This window comes from Ornithodoros turicata, chromosome 6, assembly GCF_037126465.1.
Source record: "Ornithodoros turicata isolate Travis chromosome 6, ASM3712646v1, whole genome shotgun sequence".
Taxonomy (NCBI): domain Eukaryota; kingdom Metazoa; phylum Arthropoda; class Arachnida; order Ixodida; family Argasidae; genus Ornithodoros; species Ornithodoros turicata.
Window position 1 is genome coordinate 60,063,869 of NC_088206.1, and position 16,315 is coordinate 60,080,183.

The 16,315-nt window shown below is 49.6% G+C and overlaps 1 protein-coding gene across 1 annotated transcript; it reads left to right on the forward strand.

Annotated features, from left to right (window-relative positions):
• The first annotated feature begins 2,879 nt into the window (after window positions 1-2,879).
• Window positions 2,880-15,583, forward strand: LOC135396857 (uncharacterized). The gene is made up of 5 exons (XM_064628062.1): window positions 2,880-2,976; window positions 3,074-10,798; window positions 10,860-15,250; window positions 15,321-15,436; window positions 15,496-15,583. The coding sequence occupies exons 2-5, from the start codon at window positions 3,209-3,211 to the stop codon at window positions 15,510-15,512; spliced, it is 12,114 nt and encodes a 4,037-aa protein (XP_064484132.1). The 5' UTR covers window positions 2,880-2,976; window positions 3,074-3,208; the 3' UTR covers window positions 15,513-15,583.
• Window positions 15,584-16,315: the final 732 nt, after the last annotated feature.

Genomic DNA, 16,315 nt, shown 5'->3' on the forward strand with positions numbered 1-16,315 from the left:
AATTGCTCTTTCAATTAGGAGTGCCGTTGCTCCTAGCCACAGTTGCTTCGCGGCGCTAACACGGAGTCAAAAAAGTATTAGGAGCGGGTAGGTGTATACGTTGCAGTTAGCTTTTTACTGCTTCGTTGGTTGACTCCTGACAACAAGTTACAAGTACCCACAGCTAAGATTCATTGCCTTGCTTGGTTCGTTCTTCTTGCAACAAGTATCCACTACATGTACGATCAGTAAAAATTGGACGTAGGGTACATGGGTAGAGAAGTTGCACAAACCGAGCAATTTTGAGTTGCTTTTCATACTGGCAAGGCAGGAATGGCTTCTATCGAGTATCTCTCAAGCGAGAATGATAATGGAGCTGCGGAAGTCGTTTTCAGGATTGTATGCGGCTATACTTCGAATTACTTGTACATTTTGCATTTTTGTCTGTTATGACTTTATATTATCGACGAATATTATTTAAATAGCAGACGTATTCATTTGAAGCCGGAATTCGGGGACCTTTTCTTCATGACCCTTGTTTTGAAGCAATCAGGTAGACACTATAGTGACTTATGTGTTGACTTACTAATTAAATTACTTTATGTAGACACAGGCCTCTTGTGCCTTTTCACCTAACTTCATTGCCGTACTAAAAGCTCAATATTTCAACTTGTGGCAATACGGAATATATGCCATTATTTGCGCTTATTGCACTTAAAGCGCGTGTTGTTGCCTCCATTTCTTACATCAGTCTCTGGTAAGGTCATTGGTTGTCATGTACTGTCGTTCTAAATAATACGTGAAAGACGTCTGCTTACAGACTGACTAGTTTGGCTTTGTTGAAATCTAAACACTCAAAGCACACGGAACTATACTGACTTGTTCATGTGTCTCACATCATGTATGTGACTCAACTGACTAGTTTGATTGTGTTGAAATCTGAGCTAAATACACAAAGCTCACATAAGCTATATTCACTTGTACGTGTATCTGATCTGACACGTCTATCATGTATCTGACTCAACTGAAAGTCTGAAACTAACGCGCTTACAGCGAACACATTTTAGTGTAGACAGCCTATGCTCACAGTAACATTTATGCTACATTGGTACTAGAAAAAGCTGGCTCTCGGTGCCCCTTTAAGAGATCGCGGAATTGAAAATAGCCGCTCCACATCTCCTCAACCTCCCTCTCAAAAATTTTTCGTCACCTCACCTCACCTCAATCTCAATTTCGGAAAATTTTCCTCACTCACCTCACCTCAAAGTCATTGTCAAAAAATTTTCCTCACCTCACCTCAACCTCCTTCTAGAAAATTTTCATCACCTCACCTCACCTCAATCTCTCTTTTGAGAATTTTTCCTCACCTCACCTCACGTCAATTTCCCTTTTAGAAATTTTTCCTCACCTCACCTCAATGTGCGTGAGGTGAGGGTGATGTGAGGGTGAGGGCACCCTCATTTGCCCTCGTGAGGATGCCCACCTCTGCACGTGACACTGTCATCGACGAAATGGAAGACGCTTCCGGAACTAAAATGTGGCATTCCCCTATAGGCACTCGGCTGTACTACAGGATGGATCCGTTGTCATTTTTTTTTTTACTTGTTCTGTACAGAAGACGTCTTGTCGATTAGTAAGGACCACTCCTCTCCGCACGCTTTTTCTTCGGACAGTTACCCAGAGGAACATGAGGGCTACGATTCCCGTAACCAACGCCTATCGGTACTACGTATCAAGCTATGGGTGCATTTCGTGTACACAGGACCGTGCCTCACTGCGCACGTATGCATGGTGAGTTTCATTGCACATAAAACGTTGCGTAGAGGAGGAGGATGTCCTTTTCATAATTAACAAGCTGAAACCCGAGACTATCTCGGGTATCGGTGATACGTACAAGCTCTCACTCTGCGAAGTTGCGCATACCCTAGCAGCTGTACATCATCTGTTATTGTTCCAGTCAGGCGACTCGTGTGTTGTTAACTACGTATATGCAGGATTCTTTATTGTGCGCGCGTTAATTTTTCGATGCTTCTGAGATGGTTCTCTATGCTCGACGCTAAAATTATGCAGGGGAATTTGTTTAGAGCAATGTGGCTCCGTCAGAGACAGATCCGTTGAACTGAATTTCTGTATCTTTTTTTTAATTTCGCTGCTCCACTATTTATTTTGACTTCACAACAGCATTTGGTCGAGTATTGTGTGTTGTGTTTGGTGTAGGATCGGACTTCTAGGACTTCTCGGATCGGACTTCTCTCTCGGATCGGACCGTCTCGGGGATCGGACAAGCGTATGCTTGCTCACATCACACTTCCAAAATAAAGCGTCACCTGGGGCACGCAAGGGCTCATGGGAACCTTTTACAAAAGCAAGCGCCACCAGTGGTACGCAAGAGCTCAAAGTTCGCCAGTATGGAGAGTGTGACAATAAACTATGGTAAATAAACCTTTATAGAAAAGCAACCATAGCAAGCGCGATTTGGGAACTTCGAGGGCATTACGAGGCGCATTACGAGAGAGCATTACGAGACGGCCAGAGGCGGAAGTAGAGGAAGAACAACAACATTCCCGGTGTGCGCAGCAATTGCGTCAGTCGGGGTTTTCGACCATCAAAATCGTCTTACAAGTTACGCCATTAAAAAAAAAAAGAAAAAAAAGTAGAGCAAATGGATTGTGCTTTTGGGAAATCTCTTGTCATGTACCAAAGGCTGCCACTTCGGCTTACTGACGTGTACAAATATTTTGCGAGTCTAAGGTAATTTAATAACACGGTACGATTGACAAGTTCTTATTTGCATTTATTTTATGACCTTTGCATTTATTTTGACCTATTTTTGGAGCTCGGTAAGGCACACTAAGGTGATCATCGTTGACAGGAAGTCACGTGCCTTGGCGTTCGTGGAACGCGCAGCACGCGTTTGGTGTACAGCAGTCGCTGGTGCGCCAAAAGATCTTTGGCGGAGATTGGTTGACACAACGAGGCTGCAGTGTCTCAAATGACGTAAGTGGTCAAGTTGCTTAACAACGTCTACTGTTTATCTAGCAGCACATCCTGAATGGCGGATACTCCGACAGACTGTCCTCTCCCCTTCGTACAGAGACTACGAGCTTCGGAAGAAAATTGGGAAAAACTTCTTCCAGTCTTTCCCAGCGTTCCTGTTCCTGCTGACGACCAGCATATTCCTTCGCTGAAAGAGCCTTGGATTACAATAACTTCCAGGACATCTTCCGGCATGGACGACCACAACGACGACATCGACATTCCAGGGCGGCCACAGAACGTGAAGGAGATTGTGACTAACCTGGAAGCCATTGCTGAAAGAGGACCATCGCCTCTGGCGCCACCTCTGGGGGCACCGGTGTTTCCTATGGCCCACGGTGTTCCTTCGCGATCAAGTGTTGCAGTGTCGCTTGCCAGCAGACGTGAGCGTGAGTCTTGGAGATACGATGGGGACTCCCCAACCATGCCTGCTGCGGCACTCCTCACCATAGGGTCAATGACAACCATCGAAAGCGAGGGAGAGGCTCCGGTGCTGCTCACAGACTTGAAGCCTGTTGGGAGTCAGAGCTTAGACTTCGCCTCTGCACGGAGAGCGCGAAGCCAAGAAGTCTCCTACAACAAGCAGGAGACGGCCATCGAGTCTACTGACAACAAGACCGTGCAAGAAGAACGCGAAGCGTACGCTGGGCGTTCCCGAATCGCGGCATCACAACCAAGATTCAGCAAAGTCGCCGATATGCGTGGGTTCACCGACGACCTCACGACCAATACTACGGTCTCTGAATTCGTCGAGCGAGGCGACCGGATGGTACCGACGCTCGATTATCTGGAACGTTCGGTCACGCCGAAAATACACAAGGGTGACGTCGTGATTGACATCGAAAGTGCGCTGGTAGTCCGGGAGACGGCCCCGGAACGTCCGGGAACACTGGCGAAGTGGCTAAGGAGGCTCAGCCTCAAGTCCAGTACGTCTAGGTCGATCAAGGAATGCCAGAAGGTCGCCAGGTGTACGCAGGACGTGAAGAGTCGTGAGGTTGCCATCGACCTCTCGATTTCTAGGATGACAAGTCCGGACACTGGTGTCATCTCGCCTTCATCACTAGAACTACTAGAGGAACCAGAGAAGGATTACCAGAAGCTGGACGACGTTGACTTAGACATGAGAAGCGACGGCGCTGGAAGGGACGAGAGACCTTCTGCACGGCGAGACATCCCGAACATTCCAGAAGGCGAAGCGGTACCCTCCGGGAACCTCGCGATCGATTTTACGTCATCAGGTACTCTTGGTGCGAATATAATTGAAAAACCGAATGCAATCTTTAGCAGAGGAGTGGCAGTGCACAAACCAAGAAGTCCAAATGATAAGCATCGGGGCGAACAGGAGCATGGAAAACAAATTCACCCTCAGATAGAAGTTCAAGATCACTCTGCGTTATCTGCCCGCGAGATACCACTGAAGCATGCTAGGTCAAGAGTTAATTTGATGAAGCCTTATTCAAGCACGGCGAAACCTCAGTCGAGTGATACTTTCCTACTTGATTCTCGAGAGTCCGTTGCTATTCATGACGGAAGCCACACAGACGGTGAACCAGAAACCCTCATTGTGTCAGCAAGAGAAACTGAATCACCGTACAGTGCAGATGGAACAGCGCGATCGTTTCAAGTCAGCGTCCAAGGTTCTAAGAAAAAGGCCAGTCTTCATTTGGAAGGCAAGATACTGCCCGCAGAAAACAGAAGTGATCATCACGAATTCTCTATTGAGGTTGTTCCGAATCTACACAAGTGTGAACGCGGACAGTCATTTGGTAGCGAGTCCCCGCCGCTGCAGCTGTATATGGGTCCCCAAATGAGTACGGCCGGCGACAGGCCTATCGAGCTGTACGAAGCTCGGGACAAAGTCAACGCTTCTGTCTGCCTGATGCGAAGTGCGGTGACAGCCGACGAAGTGGATTCCCAGTTGGGAGGTGTAGTCGTGGCGGGTGATAGAAAACAAGGACAGGATAACGCGGCTGGGCAAAAGACAGTTTCTCAAACAGCGATGTCTGAACAGAACGCTGTTAAATCACAAACTGCTGCGGACGTGTTGGTGCATCGTGATACAGCGGATGGACCACAAGATCTTCCGTCAGCAGCCCATGCTTCGGAAGCACCAAGACCGGTAGCCGACGATATTATACCTCCACCAGGGAGGAGTGAAGTCAGAACTGGGGACAAAGAAAATATCGTTAGGTCATCGGCAACAGCAGACCAAAACGACCCTTTGGCCGTAGCCGCAAGTTTTCCCGGACAGAGGGAACTCGAATGGAACGTTCAAACACCCGAAAAACGAGGTAGCGAAGTGCTGGTAGAAGCGGATCACCGTCGAGCAAGAAGCACCAAGGGGCTAGAAGGTGTTGACGAAAGCTCCGCTGCAGCGTCGAAGTGGAATCAAGACAACCTGAACATGCTGCCAAGACATGATAGGCAGGAAGTAACTACAGCGCAGCGAACAGCAATAAAAGTTGACGATTTTTCCACTAACATTTCATTAATTACACGCGCGCAAGCACCACAGACAGATGAGGTGCTTCCAAGAAAGAGACAAAGAACAGAAGACTTCAGTTTTGAGAAAGAACAAGATATTCAGGGACCCAACGAAGCCGAACTACCGCTGCAGAGGTCAGATCAGCAATACTCAAAACACATTTCGATACAGATGAGTCCTTCCCGAAGAGATCACATTAACCTGCCACCACAGCCGGACTTCGCGGACGTAAGCATGGATACCCATCGCCAACCATATTCTCGTCACCATTATGAATCTACAAACTCTCCAATATCGGGACGAGTTCCAGAACTACTCCGTTTTACCGCAAGCTCCGTTGTCCTAGAACAGGGAGCCCAAATCGAGAAAAAGAGACCTTCTCAAAGGCCTGTCGAGTCACAAGAATTCACGCTTATTAACGTTTCATCTTCAGAAAACGTTGCTAGAAGGTCGCGTTGGGAGCAAGCACGTGAGGAAGTTAACACTATCAGCAAACACAATCTGCAGAAGCCGTGTGCAGAAGGTTTTCATGATGCTACATCACACAAGAAATTCTCCCCTAGAAAGTCAATAACTGTCCAGCGCATCAATGTATCCCCACATGACGACGAATCATTCCAGAGTCTCACGGATGAGAAGAAATCTCGGTCTTATCGACCGAGCAAATCGTTATTACATGAGCGAACCGGACTGGACTGGTCGGAAGACAGTGACGGTCACGTGGAAGCCTGGCGGGCAGATTTCGAGGACGCTCAAGAGGCTTCGATCGCGAGCCATAGGACAAGAGATTACTTCTATTCCGTGGCTCCAGAAGAAGCTACGAGTGTTCAAGCATATGCGGTCTGTTCAAATGACACCTTCTTCACTGGTGACCGCGGAAGCATAGCCCTTGATGATTCGACAGAGACCGAGTTCTATGACCCACAGTTGTCAGCAACAATGTTTCCAACACAATCACCGCGAGGCTATGGTGACAGGGTCTCTCTGTCAGGTATCAGGGAGGCCTTTCATCCAAATGAGTACTACCAAGATACGAGATCCGCCAGATCAAACTCAAGAGAACGTTACGCGCAACGGCCTGCGGAACAGTATATCCTTAAAGTACCTTCGAAAAGCGTTATGCCGTACAAATGCACACAGTCCAAAACATTATTTAGTAACATTGAACAAGGCGGTGCCATGAGAGACGAGGCACTATGTAATCTTCGACAATCGCGAGAGGAACCAAGTTTACCATCAACAAAAACATGGGAACAGCTTAAGATTGCACATGCACCATCAGGACGACTTGAGTGGAAAAGCAAGCGCCGATTGCAATTCGCTGACACCCCGGATGAAACGTTTTATGTTCTGAGAACAGAGCTGAGTTCCGATTCATCTGGGTCAGGAACCTATAATACATCTGAGCTTCCTGGACTGTACGCTAGGCACGCTACTGCTGTACCCAGCAGAGCGCCACCTGGTGTAACGAGGGTTAATGTACCCGCTGACCTACCGATAAATGATATCGTCTACACGATGGGAATTCGGCAGGTTGGAAGTCCCGAAGGTATCCGCACGTCAGCAACGAAAGAGTTCAAATTTCAAGAGAGACCAAGCGCAGATTCCGAGGAATACGCCTTTCCCGGAAAACGGGTTGTTACATGTCAGAGGTTTGACATAGCGACGCAGACGCCTTTCATGCAGAAGACCGCGTCGCACTCGGATCAACCTCGGCGTATGAGAGAGCTTACGAGGCTGGTCATGACTTCTGCAGAGGGAAGACCCCAAGAGTACGTTTTGGCAGAATTTTCATCGTCATCAGCTGAAGCGCAGATTTTTCGTGATACACGCACGTCATGTAAAAGAACGCACCCATTTACTGCCGAGGAAAGTGAATTGTCCGAGCGGAACCACGGACAGGGTATTTCAAAGGTGGCCAGGAAGGTGCCGTTGCCTCCGGTTCGAGGTACCTTCGCTGGTGAGTCTCAGGTCAAAACGGCCATTCAGGACCGTCTTCCTTTGATAAAAAGCCGGCGGGAAATCATTCTTCCCAACAGAGAGTTCTGTCCTACGCGGTACACGGGTATCAGGGTAATTAAACGAGGTACCAGGAAAGTGCTGGCGCAAGTGGATAACGTACCTGCGTTTTGCCCTGCTGATTATTCACCAAGACCTGTCGCCAGTTTCGCGTGCAAAGCTCAGACGACTGATGTGTGTAGAGCGGAGCCTCCAGCTGTGGTTCCCGCAGGTTTTACTTGGAGAGCTGAGAGCAAAGAATGCCTAGGAAACGCAAATCAATCCCCTACTATGAGTACGTTCGCCTGGAAAACGGAAAACAGAGAACAAAAAGAAGTCAACACTGCGGATGATTCCAAGGGTATGAGTTTCACTTGGGAAAAGCACAACACAGAAACGAAACGCGCTGTTGCAACACAAGAAGTTGTGGCACCAGGCGGTTTTGCACAGGCAGGTTTACCACTAAGTAATGTAGGCGGAACTATGCACGTTCCGCCTAACACTATGAACCCTTCGAATGTGATGGGAGGATTTCTTTGGAAATCGCACAGCAGAGAACAGGTACAAAGAGTTCTGCCATCAGATCCTACGGTTGGATATTGCAATGTGGTACAGAATCCCATGGGCAATGTACCACCGTACATTTCAACTGCTTTTCCCTGGGGAGCACGAAACAGACAGCTGCCTGCACAAGTACGTCAGGAACCGATCAACTGTTTCTCCATGACCGTAGAAAGCAGAGAGCGCTTTCCCAGTCCTCGCGCAACTACGTCGTTTAAACCCTCGGAAGAACTGCACAAGACGATCAAGCTGAAGCTGAAGTCACGTGATGGTGCTAAAGATTCCAAACACGTACAGACAGAGGGTAGGGAAGGCTGCGCTCAACAGCGAACATCAGCGATCAATACTGCACGCCGCCGACTGTGCTCCACAGCTGTAAACACGGACGTACCAAAGGCTGACATGAGTACCAGCACCCAGGAACGCACATTTGCGCGGAAGAGCACCCAGGCTGAAATCACACCAGAAAAATGGGGACCCAGTAGAGCATCACTCGATGTTGATCGGGCATCGAACCCACAAACTCAACCATACAACCCCTATGCATACAACCTTGCGATGAACATCAGCAACAACCAACCATTACCCAGTGCACAGCCATTCTTTCAGGGTCAATACTCCGTACAATCTTACGCAGCTCAACCTTACCAAGCATATAATCAGCGAGCGTTTCCATCTCAAGTGTGCTCCCCCAGCCAATACCCAGCTCAACAACCAATTGCCGTACAGCCGATTTCACAAGCTCATGTGGCTGCTGCTCTTCAGCAACCGATAGCACGTCCTTGTGCAGCGCTACCTTGCGGCGCAAGACCTGCAGTGGTTTCACCGTGTAGGTCAGTCCCATGTTCGCCACCCCCATGCCATTCTAGGTCATCATGTTCGCCTCCGCCATGTCGGTCCAGATCGTGCTCCCCACCAGCGCATCGCGTCCTTCGGTCGCGGTCCTGTCATCAGACTGCTTGTCGTTCGAGACCACCGTCACGCTCTTCGCACGTGAGATCACAAACGTGCCACTCGTCCTACGACTCTTGCTACTCGGAGCAATCCACACAGAAGTCGCCAAAAACTCGCAAGACCACACATTCCACATTCCACATTCTTCGTGAAACCCCCGATGATGCTGGGCCGCAGGTCGCTGCAGAGGTTCCACCGAGTCTTGGTGGCACGTACAAAATCGGCTACATAATGTCACCGTCCTCGAACAAGCTAAGCCCAGTTCTGCTTCCAGTAGACGGCAAAACAGACGCTCCGAGAGAAGTTCCACTGCCGGAGAAAGAAATGCCTAGACGTACGAAGGCTGTGCAGGTTTCATCTGGTGATTCAAATGCAAGAACCCCTTCTCCGAAGTGTCACCAAAGTGACTGGAACAACGAACTTTTTCGTGCTGATCCAAGAAAATACGAGAAAGCGGTTCAAATCATTCTTCCGATCATGTCCTCACGTGACCGATCGTCAGATTCTCATTCGTCTTCAGACACAGATCAGAAGAAACGTCAAATGCGCGAGAATAGAAAACCGAAGCGAGAGCGGAGGCATGGCTCGTCAACCGAAGATGAAGGCTCTGCCACAACAGAATCAATATCGTCTTGGCAAACTGCACAGCGCAGTGGACAGCATGACATCGAGGTCCCTGTTGCAGCACCGGAATCATACTACGACTCTGCTGACGACGGAAGTTTTCTTAAGACTCAAATTCGAATAGCGATGCCATCGACGAAAAGACGCAAGGTTACTTCGAAGACATACATTGGGAAGAGCGCGTCTTATGACACTGCGCAGTCGTCAGCTGCCAGTTCCACTTCAGGCCAAGTTCGACGAAATAGTTCCGTAGGTGAACTTAAAATGGACACTCATTGGGAAAAATCATCGGACAGTCCGAAAAGCAAATTAGAGTCTGCTGCATCGAGCGATGCTGCAAAGGTGCCCGGGACACATCAGGCAGTGGACAAAGAGAGAGAACATCATGATGCTCATTTGCCCTTATCGAGACACAGACGTCCGTCTGACGTGAAGAGCGAGGTGGCGGACAAGAAGCCATCCGCACGTAAAATGAGTATGGGTCCAGAAATGCAAGGGAAGGGACTCTTCGATGATACTGGGGAGGCGAGTGACTTTCCCAGCACGAAGAAGAAATCTTTGCACCAGGAAAATGCTAGCAAGAAGGACGCGCCAGTTCACGATCATTCCGTGTCGCCACCCGAGGTTAAGAAGCCAAGTAAGCCTCCATCCCGCAGGATGAGTGTAACTCCCGAAATGCACAGCAAAACGCTTGCAGAGGCCACCGAGAAGCACTCTGGCAGTCTTAATGGCCACGATAAGGCTCCTGCCCACGATGATGTCCTCCTACCGCCTAAACCACCACCACCTTTGCCCAAGAAACGTTCTGCTGCAAAAGTAAGTGACCACAAGGCAGAAGAGAAGGCATCAGACAAGCACAAAGATCACACACCTCCGGGTTATGGACCTCCCCCAGACTTGCCGACAAAACATCCGGACAAAGGTACAAAGCACGGCAAGCATCCTGGTTCGCAAGACAGCAATTCCCAAGCAGATCAGAGCTTGGAACCAAAAGTTGGATACCCTTATGTCGGACGGGAGAGGACAGGCACCCTCCCAATGGACGTCGATCCTTCGTGGGTAGTGCGGATTACGCAGGAGCGAAAAATGACATCTAGGTCACAATCTAGTACGCCTCCATCGGCTGACTCAAGACAGCCTTCGTCGGGTCAGGAACATTACGTGAGTAGCCTGCGTGGGCGCCTGTGCGGGCGAACACTTCATTGATACCTCCCACTTTCAGTTTGCTGACCAGTATCTCCCACCGCCGCTGCCTCCTTCCCAGCTTCCTGCTGCACATCCCCAACAGCAACTCCCCATTGCAGGGCCGCCTCACCCACAGTTTCCATTCTCAGGATCTGTTCATGACTACGAAGAACGGACGTCTTTTGAAGTGGTGGCACCTGGACGGAAAGATTCTGGGGCGCAGTACGGCGACCCACATACTGTCCCCGTATCTCCTGCACCTAGGCCAGCGCATGCTCGTGAAAGAACGGTGTCTATGCTTCCACAGGTGCCAGAAAGGTCACCGCCGAAGCCACCGCCGCATCCGCTACATAGCGCTCCGGTCATCCCAGCCCACAATGTACCACGCGATGACAAGAAGGAACGCAAACGCTCATCTCAAGATTCACCGATAAAGAAGGCAGAACCTAAGGAATCAAATGACAAATTTGAATCAACAAAAGAGGAGGAAGTAGCGGGGCCCTCAGAGGCTGGAAGCAGTGTGTTCACCAGGATCCTCAGCTGGATTAGTCCATGTGGTAGCAACCCACAGGAGGCTCTAGAAGCGGGTGTTCTGAGCAGGCCTCCATCGTCGTCTTCTCTTTCACCCCGTCCAAAGCCGGAACGACACGAGGCAAAGAAAGAACTGGATGAGCATAAAAAAGAGTCGGACAAGTCAAAGAAAAAGTTGGAGAAGTCAAATCAAGATATGGACGAGCAAAAAAAGGAACAAGATAAGTCAAGTAAAAAACTACACAAGCCAAGCAAAGAACAGGACAAGCCAAAAAAGGATGCAGACAAGCCAAAGGGAGAAGACAAGCAAAGTAAAGAACTAGGCAAGCCAAAAAAGGATGCAGACAAGCCAAAGGGACAAGACAAGCAAAGCAAAGAGCTAGGCAAGTCAAAAAAGGATGCAGACAAGCTAAAGAAAAAAGTAGACAAGTCAGAAGGATCGGAAGGGAGCCATAAGAGGGATTCTAGCAAAAGCTCAAGTGAATCTCTCAGCGCAAGCCACAAGAAGGCTCCAGAATCAACCACCCAACGCGCTAGTCCTCACTCGACTGGGCATGTGAGTACGAAGCGGAGTGAGAAGACCGTTCCAGTAAAGTCGAGACCGGAATTAAGCGAAAAACCAAGTGCAGTGCCAAGCCGGGAAGTAAGCTCACAACCTCCTCCGACCTATGGTGCACCCGAAGAGCAGTACCCGGCACACAACGATCAGTGGCAAGGATATTATGAAGATGGCATGCATGATATGGTACAGTACGGACAGACGGTCACAGACGTTGCAGCAGAGTATGTACACGATGTGGATACTACGACATCGTACGAGCAGTATGGCTTAGCCGTCACGACACAATACGGTCAGCAAGCCATGGATAATACAGCACAGCACGAACAGTTTGGCACAAACGTTACAGGTCAATATGGTCTGGACACTGCTGGACAGTATGAGCAGTATGCAACAAATGCTGCGGATCAATATGCGCAATACGGAACGAATGCTGGTGAACAATATGATATGCATGGCACCGTCACAGATGATGATGAAGCCCAGTGGACCGTACGGTTCTTGCAGGAAAGAACACGTATGTCGAGAGGGTCAAGGACACCATCTGCCGAACGGCAGTACAGTTACCATACAATGAAAGGAATGGCACCGCAGGTATCCGCCACAAGTACACCGCTACCGATTAAATACGCTGGCAAACCAGACGATTGGACAGGGCAATGTCAGAAGGTGAAAGGAGCACGAAGTCGAACGCCGTCTCCAGCGCCGTCTTTGACCAGTAGAGAGGTTGACGAATTCGGGAATTCCAGATGGGTGTTTCGGTTAAAAGACGGAAAAGTGAACACAACTCCAACCCGTGTTTCAAGGACGCCTTCAGTGGTTAGTCGTGACCAGCAAGAAGATCCAGACTGGGTGATACGATTTCAGGAGGGATGTCAGAAAGTCCCAGAGGTAGCGAAGTCTGCAGGTTCCACAAAATCAAAGTCGTCCACACTCAGAAGTGTGGAACTGGATGAAGATGGAAAGCCAAGATGGGTGGTTAGGGTTGTGCAGGGTACAGAGCACGAAAGGGAGCCCCGTACGCCCTCTTTTACCAGTCAAGACCTGGAGAAGTACGGTGAGCCCTCATGGATCGTTCGTTACAACCAAGAAAAAAAAGGTCGGTGTCGTGGATCGAGGACACCGTCGGCAACGACTTCCAGAGCGAGCCTTGACCGTCGTGAATTCGCTTCCGTAGCACCAACGCAAATTGCTCCTGCCCCAGTTCCGCAGCTACCGAGTCGGGCAGGATCCCGCACGCCATCCATTCGGCAAGGGCGCGACGATTATAGTGACCGTTCTTGGGCCATACGGTTCAATCAAGAGAGGACTGGACGTGGCGGATCTTCGTGGTCACCATCGGTGTCTTCACTATCCAGACAAAGTTTAGAACCACGATTTTTGCCAGCAGGTACGTCACACCCTGCAGGCTATCCACCAGTTATTCTCGGTCCGTCGCCAGTAGGTCAAGCTACATTCAGCCAACCACCACGAAGTTTCCCGCCACGTGGACTACCACCGCATGGCCCTCCGTCACGAGAAGGAAGAATTGCTGTTCCATCAGATTCTGGTCTAGGCGTGCATGGTGGCGTTTCACGGGGGGAATCTACCACACCACCGTACATCAGGCAAAGGTATGATGACTACGGCAACCTTGCGTGGATCGTCCGCTTTAATGAGGAAAGTAAAAAGCGACACAGGTCCTCGAGGTCACCGTCTGGGTCTACGATATGTATGGGTGAAAAACAACCTTTTGGTTTTCCTCCTGGTGAGGTACCTCCGATGCCTGCACCTAGACATGAGGCGCCACATATCGCAGAATCAGGCGTCTCAAAGCCTGCGAAGTCGTCTTTTCTTGATGAGCATAAAGAACCCTCTGGTCCTTCTCTCAAAGACCTCACTAAGAAACCGAAAGCCGGCTTAAAGAAACCGTCAGAGGAAGTATCAAGACACTTCGATGAACATGATATATCATCAGGTCCTTCTCTTGACGACCTCGATAAGAAACCTAAAAGTGGCCCAAAGAAGCCGTCGAAAGAAAGTCTGAGTATTGGAGTACCCTCGAGTGAAAAAGGCAGGGGACCTGGTGTGGCTCACATTAAGCAAACAGCTCCAATGGAGGACGAAGGTGGAATATCTCTGGGTGCTAAGAAGCCTGCAAAGACTTCTGGCGAGAGCACACCAACAAAAGGAAGAGGCATACACATGGCAGATGCAGCACCAACGAAAGATGGGGAGAAGGATGAAACGAAACATATGATGCCTCTGGGTGATAGGAAAGCTAAAAAGTCATTTGGGTTCGGCACACCAGAAGCACCATCCAGCGTTCCCTCAAAAGGTGATGATAAAAAAGGGGGCAAAACACCACATGATCAGAAAAAACCGGAAGACGAAGCTTCTGGGGTCAGCCTGAAAAAAGGAGGAAGCAAGTTGTCAGGGGCCGGAACACCTAAGAAGGACGTGGAGAGAGGAGGAGGCACAGCATCTCCGGGCACAAAAAAACTTGAAGGTCCGCCGTCGCCTGGAACAAGTACACCAAAGAAAGGTCCTAAGGGGAAAGAACCACCTGAACAAGGAGGACTGGCGGGAAGCACAACGCCACTAGATAGCAAAAAGCACGAAAAGCTGTCAGGATCCAGTACCCCGAAGAAAGGCGAAGAAGGGAGCGCAGCACCGCCAGACAGCAAGAAACCTGGCAAATCCGGATCCAGTACCCCGACGAAAGGCGACAAAGGGAGCGTAGCACCACCAGACAGCAAAAAACCTGGCAAATCCGGATCCAGTACCCCGACGAAAGGCGACAAAGGGAGCGCAGCACCACCAGACAGCAAAAAACCTGGCAAATCCGGATCCAGTACCCCGACGAAAGGCGACAAAGGGAGCGCAGCACCACCAGACAGCAAAAAACCTGGCAAATCCGGATCCAGTTCCCCCAAAAGGTCTCCGAAGTCATCTGGCCTGAAATTCGGAGCTCCTAGCATCCACCCTATATCCCCCCCAAAGTCAGACGCTGGCAAGGCGTCACCCACATCCGAGGGGAAGCCAGACGGCAAAAAGAAAAGGAGGGCTAGTCTTGCCTTTGGCAGTGAGAGTCCAAGTAAAAGCTCTGATGACGAAGCTTCTAAGCCTAAGCCTGCGGGCGGAAGACGACGTGCTAGTGTCGTCGCTCTCCCGCCACTCCCTCCGAAAATCACCGGTCCACCGGGAAAGGACGATAAGAAGGATGACAAAAAAGGCAAAAAGGGGAAAAAGAAAGGGGGTGTAGTGATGATGCTACCAGTAGTGCAGATGCAAACTCCGAAGCAGGCTCCAGATAAAAAGTACGGTGGAGCGGGAGAACCTTTGGCAAGAAAAGAAAGGTAAAGAACCACCATACCCGCCTATTAGTCCATCCAAGTGAACACGAATGATGTTCGGTCTCCTTTTCAGCATCCTCAATTTCAAGTGTCCCACTGGGCAGGAATTGCTAGGATACGCCATCCTTTCATCGGTGCTCATTGCTGGGCTGCTGGTTTTGGTCTGCGTGCCGAAGTTACGATTTTACAGTAAGAGAAAGGTTGTCGCCGAGACTATTAATCCATGTTGCCCTATCCTCCTCTTGCAGCTGGTCCCAATCCCTAACAATACTCCTTTTCAACAACTCCAAGGAAAGTGCCACCAATAACGATCTCCGCAATAAAATTATGAGTCGAGTCGCTTGATGTGTCGTTGTCCGAAGCAAAAGATACACAAGGACATACCAGGGAAAGGAACTCTTAGCACTGGACGCCAGAACACACGGTCCGTCACTTGCATAAGGTCACAAAGCCCGAACAGGCAAGGTGTCAGTTGGGTAACAGCGGTTAAAGTAAAGGCACCAGCAGTGGGGATTTCTTTTCAACTTCCATTATCCAACTGAAGTGTGCAACTGGGAGTTGTGTGGTTTGTGTTGCGTTCGTCCTACGAATGAATATTGTTTGAGCAAATTGGTTTAGCACGTAGGCACCTTCATTGGTTGCTCATACGTGTGAATGTGTTATGGATTCAGCAAATGGCATACCCGCAGGGGTTGTCCAATGATTCGCAGTGCATAAGCAGTGAGATCAAAATCATATACAGTCAGTAGCGGTAGGTATGTGCGCCGTACGCTGCTTCCAATATTCTTTGCACCGAATGCTCCTCATGATATGTGGCGGAACTTCTTCCCCGTGAGCACTTTTTTTTCTTTTGTTTCTACTAGAATATCCCGTGGGGACATCGCTCGTGCGAAACTGGAATATCCGCCATGAGTCGTGGGGGGCAAAACAATAGTTAGCAGGTGTACAGCGTGATCCGGGAGCGTATAGGGTAGTCGTCACGATGTCGTGCACGCATTGACGCACGCTCTGTGCGGCTCCATTGTTTTCACCTGCGGCAACGTAAATACGAAGTTGGCCAGAAGACAT

What these genes read in the sequence shown, in the direction of transcription:
- LOC135396857 (XM_064628062.1), top strand. Translation starts at nt 3,209, where the DNA reads ATGGACGACCACAACGACGACATCGACATTCCAGGGCGGCCACAGAAC. An exon ending in CGTCGGGTCAGGAACATTAC is followed by an intron (nt 10,799 to 10,859) that starts GTGAGTAGCCTG and finishes TCCCACTTTCAG; the next exon opens with TTTGCTGACCAGTATCTCCC. An exon ending in CCTTTGGCAAGAAAAGAAAG is followed by an intron (nt 15,251 to 15,320) that starts GTAAAGAACCAC and finishes TCTCCTTTTCAG; the next exon opens with CATCCTCAATTTCAAGTGTC.